Here is a 3,320-nt window from a genome sequence, read left to right as displayed (position 1 = left end):
CCCATTAAACCCAAAAAAAATCCATTGATCCCCAAAAAACCCCATTAATCCCAAAAAAAATCCATTGATCCCCAAAAAAATCCCATTGATTCCCTCCCCAAAAAACCCCACTGATCCCAAAAAACCTCCGACTGATCCCCAAAAATTCCATTGATTCCCCCCAAAAAACCTCATTGATCCCAAAAAATTCCATTGATCCCAAAAAACCCCACTGATCCCAAAAAACCCAAATCCCCCCATAACCCCCCCAAAAAAACCTATTGATCCCAAAAAATTCAATTGATCCCAAAAAATTCAATTGATCCCAAAAAAACCCCATTGATTCCCCCCAAAAAATTCCACTAAAACCCAAAAAAACCCCATTGATCCCAAAAAAGGGTCTGGGGGGTTCTGCAGCGCAGCCCCCGCAGCTCGGCCGAGACCCCCGGGCCTGCGGGGAAACTGAGTCACGGGGCAGGTTCGGGGACGGGGACAGCAGTGACCCCAAAAGGGACAGGGACCTCAAACCCCGCCCACCATGGGGACAAGGACCTCAAAACCCACCCTGAATGGGAACAAGGACCCCAAGGTGTCCCCAGTGGTGACAATGACCTCAAACCCCTCCCACAATGGGGACAGGGACCTCAAACCCCGCCCACCATGGGGACAATGACCCCAAGGTGTCCCCAAAGGGGACAATGACCCCAAGGTGTCCCCAGTGAGGACAATGACCTGAAACCCCACCCCTCATGGTGACAACGGACCCCAAGTGTCCCTCAATGGGGACAATGACCTCAAACCCCACCCCCATGGGGACAATGACCTGAAATCCCACCCACCATGGTGACAATGACCCCAAGTGTCCCTCAATGGGGACAATGACCTTGAGGTGTCCCCAAAAGGGACAGTGATCTCATACCCCCCTCCTCCATGGTGACAATGACCTCAAACCCCACCCCTCATGGGGACAGGGACCCCAAGGTGTCCCCAAAGGGGACAATGAACCCAACGTGTCCCCCAATGGGGACAATGACCTCAAACCCCGCCCACCATGGGGACAATGACCCCAAGGTGTCCCCAAAGGGGACAATGACCCCAAGGTGTCCCCAGTGAGGACAATGACCTCAGATCCCATTTCTCATGGTGACAATGACCTCGAGGTGTCCCCAAAGGGGACAATGAAACCAAAGTGCCCCCCAAAGGGGACAGGGACCTCAAACCCCACCCCCATGGGGACAAGGACCTCAAAACCCATCCCCAATGGTGACAATGACCCCAAGTGTCCCTCAATGGGGACAATGACCTTGAGGTGTCCCCAAAAGGGACAGTGATCTCATACCCCCCTCCTCCATGGTGACAATGACCTCAAAACCCCGCCCACCATGGGGACAGGGACCCCAAGGTGTCCCCAAAGGGGACAATGAACCCAACGTGTCCCCCAATGGGGACAATGACCTCAAACCCCACCCCTCATGGGGACAGGGACACCAGAGTGTCCCCAGTGGGGACAACGACCTCAAACCCCAACCCCCATGGGGACAATGACCCCGAGGTGTCCCCAAAGGGGACAATGAAACCAAAGTGTCCCCAGTGGGGACAATGACCTCAAATCACCCCCAATGGGGACAAGGACCCCAAGGTGTCCTCAGTGGTGACAATGACCTCAAGGTGTCCCCACTGGGGACAACAACGACCTCAAACCCCAACCCCCATGGGGACAATGACCCCAAAATGTCCCCAAAGGGGACAATGACCTCAAACCCCAACCCCCATGGTGACAATGGCCCCGAGGTGTCCCCTCCAGGTCCCCTGTCCCCCTCACCGTCGATGCTGAAGCCGGTGGCCGCCTCCAGCTGCCGCCGTCCCCTCCCGGCCGTGGCCACCTGCAGGGCCACCAGCACCGAGGTGGCCCCGTAGGGCGCGAAGACCACGTTGGTGTCACCGCGGGCCGCCAGCGCCGCCCGGAACAGCCGCAGCCCAAAATCTGTCACCAGCTGGGCCACCTGGGCCGGTTCCGGTGTCCCTGAGCCCGCCAGGGCCACCAGGGCCACCAGGGCCACCAGGGCCACCTGGGTCACCCGCATCCTGGGGGGACATGGGGACAATGGGGTTAGTGGGGACACTGGGGACTCTGGGGACAATGGGGACACTGGGGACTCTGGGGACAATGGGGACACTGGGGACACTGGGGACACTGGGGACACTGGGGACACTGGGGACACTGGGGACATTGGGAACAATGGGGACACTGGGGACACTGGGGCTACCCCCTCCTAGGGGACACCGAGGTGACACTTGGGGTGGCACCAGGGTGGGTCCAGTGCTGGTGTCACCCCTAGTCCCAGTCCCAGTCCCAGTTCCATCCCAGTCCCAGTTCCATGCCAGTCCCAGTCACAGTTTCAGTCCCAATCCCAGTCCCAGTCCTGATCCTAATCCCAGTTTCCAGTCCCGTCCCAGTCCCGTCCCAGTCCCGTCCCATCCCATCCCCGTCCCATCCCATCCCATCCCTCCCCATCCCCATCCCATCCCAGTCCCGTCCCAGTCCCATCCCAGTCCCAGTCCCGGTCCCGCTGCCCCCTCACCTCTCTCTGGTCTCGGTCCCGGTTCTGCTGTCCCGGAATCAGCTCCGGTTCTGGTCCCAGTATCCCGGTACCGGTCCCAGTCCTAGTCCCGGTGTCCCAATCCTGATCCCGGTCCTGTTGTCCCGGTTCTGATCCCGGTCCTAGTGTCTCGGTTCCGATCCTGATGCCGGTTCTGATCCCAGTCCCGGTCCCAATGTCCCGGTCCTGGTCTCACTCCCGATGTTCCGTTCCTGATGTCCCGATCCCGTTCCCAATGTCCTGTTCCCGTTCCCGCTGTCCCGTTCCTGATGTCCCGATACCGGTTCCGGTCCTGTTCCCGTTCCCGCTGTCCCGTTCCTGGTCTCGCTGTCCCGGTTCTGATGCCGTTCCCGCTATCCCGGTCCCGTTCCTGCTCTCCCGTTCCCGCTGTTCCGTTCCTGTTCCCGTTCCCGCTGTCCCGGCTCTGATGCCGGTCCCGCTGTCCCTTTCCTGCTGTCCCGGTTCTGATCCCGGTCCCGTTCCCGGTCCCGCTGTCCCGGTTCTGATCCCGGTCCCGTTCCCGGTCCCGCTGTCCCGGTTCTGATCCCGGTCCCGTTCCCGGTCCCGCTGTCCCGGTCCCGCTGTCCCGGTTCTGATCCCGGTCCCGTTCCCGGTCCCGCTGTCCCGGTCTCGGTCCCGTTCCTGCTGTCCCGGTTCTGATCCCGCTGTCCCGGTCCCGCTGTCCCGGTTCTGATCCCGGTCCCGTTCCCGGTCCCGCTGTCCCGGTCTCGGTCCCGTTCC

At 60.4% G+C, this 3,320-nt stretch overlaps 1 protein-coding gene across 1 annotated transcript; it reads right to left on the bottom strand.

Annotated features, from left to right (window-relative positions):
* Nucleotides 1-341: 341 nt before the first annotated feature.
* Nucleotides 342-3,038, bottom strand: LOC120513414 (plasminogen activator inhibitor 1-like). Its single transcript, XM_039732853.1, has 3 exons — nucleotides 2,562-3,038; nucleotides 1,802-2,064; nucleotides 342-430 (listed from the first exon to the last, which is right to left on the bottom strand). The coding sequence occupies exons 2-3, from the start codon at nucleotides 2,061-2,063 to the stop codon at nucleotides 342-344; spliced, it is 351 nt and encodes a 116-aa protein (XP_039588787.1). The 5' UTR covers nucleotide 2,064; nucleotides 2,562-3,038.
* Nucleotides 3,039-3,320: the final 282 nt, after the last annotated feature.

Source organism: Passer montanus, unplaced genomic scaffold (assembly GCF_014805655.1).
Source record: "Passer montanus isolate IOZ18808 unplaced genomic scaffold, ASM1480565v1 scaffold804, whole genome shotgun sequence".
NCBI classification, from domain to species: Eukaryota; Metazoa; Chordata; class Aves; order Passeriformes; family Passeridae; genus Passer; species Passer montanus.
Note: the sequence above shows the minus strand (reverse complement) of the source record. Positions and strands in the feature narration are given on the sequence as shown.

What these genes read in the sequence shown, in the direction of transcription:
- LOC120513414 (XM_039732853.1), bottom strand. Translation starts at nt 2,063, where the DNA reads ATGCGGGTGACCCAGGTGGCCCTGGTGGCCCTGGTGGCCCTGGTGGCC. An exon ending in CACCGGCTTCAGCATCGACG is followed by an intron (nt 431 to 1,801) that starts GTGAGGGGGACA and finishes GTTTCCCCGCAG; the next exon opens with GCCCGGGGGTCTCGGCCGAG.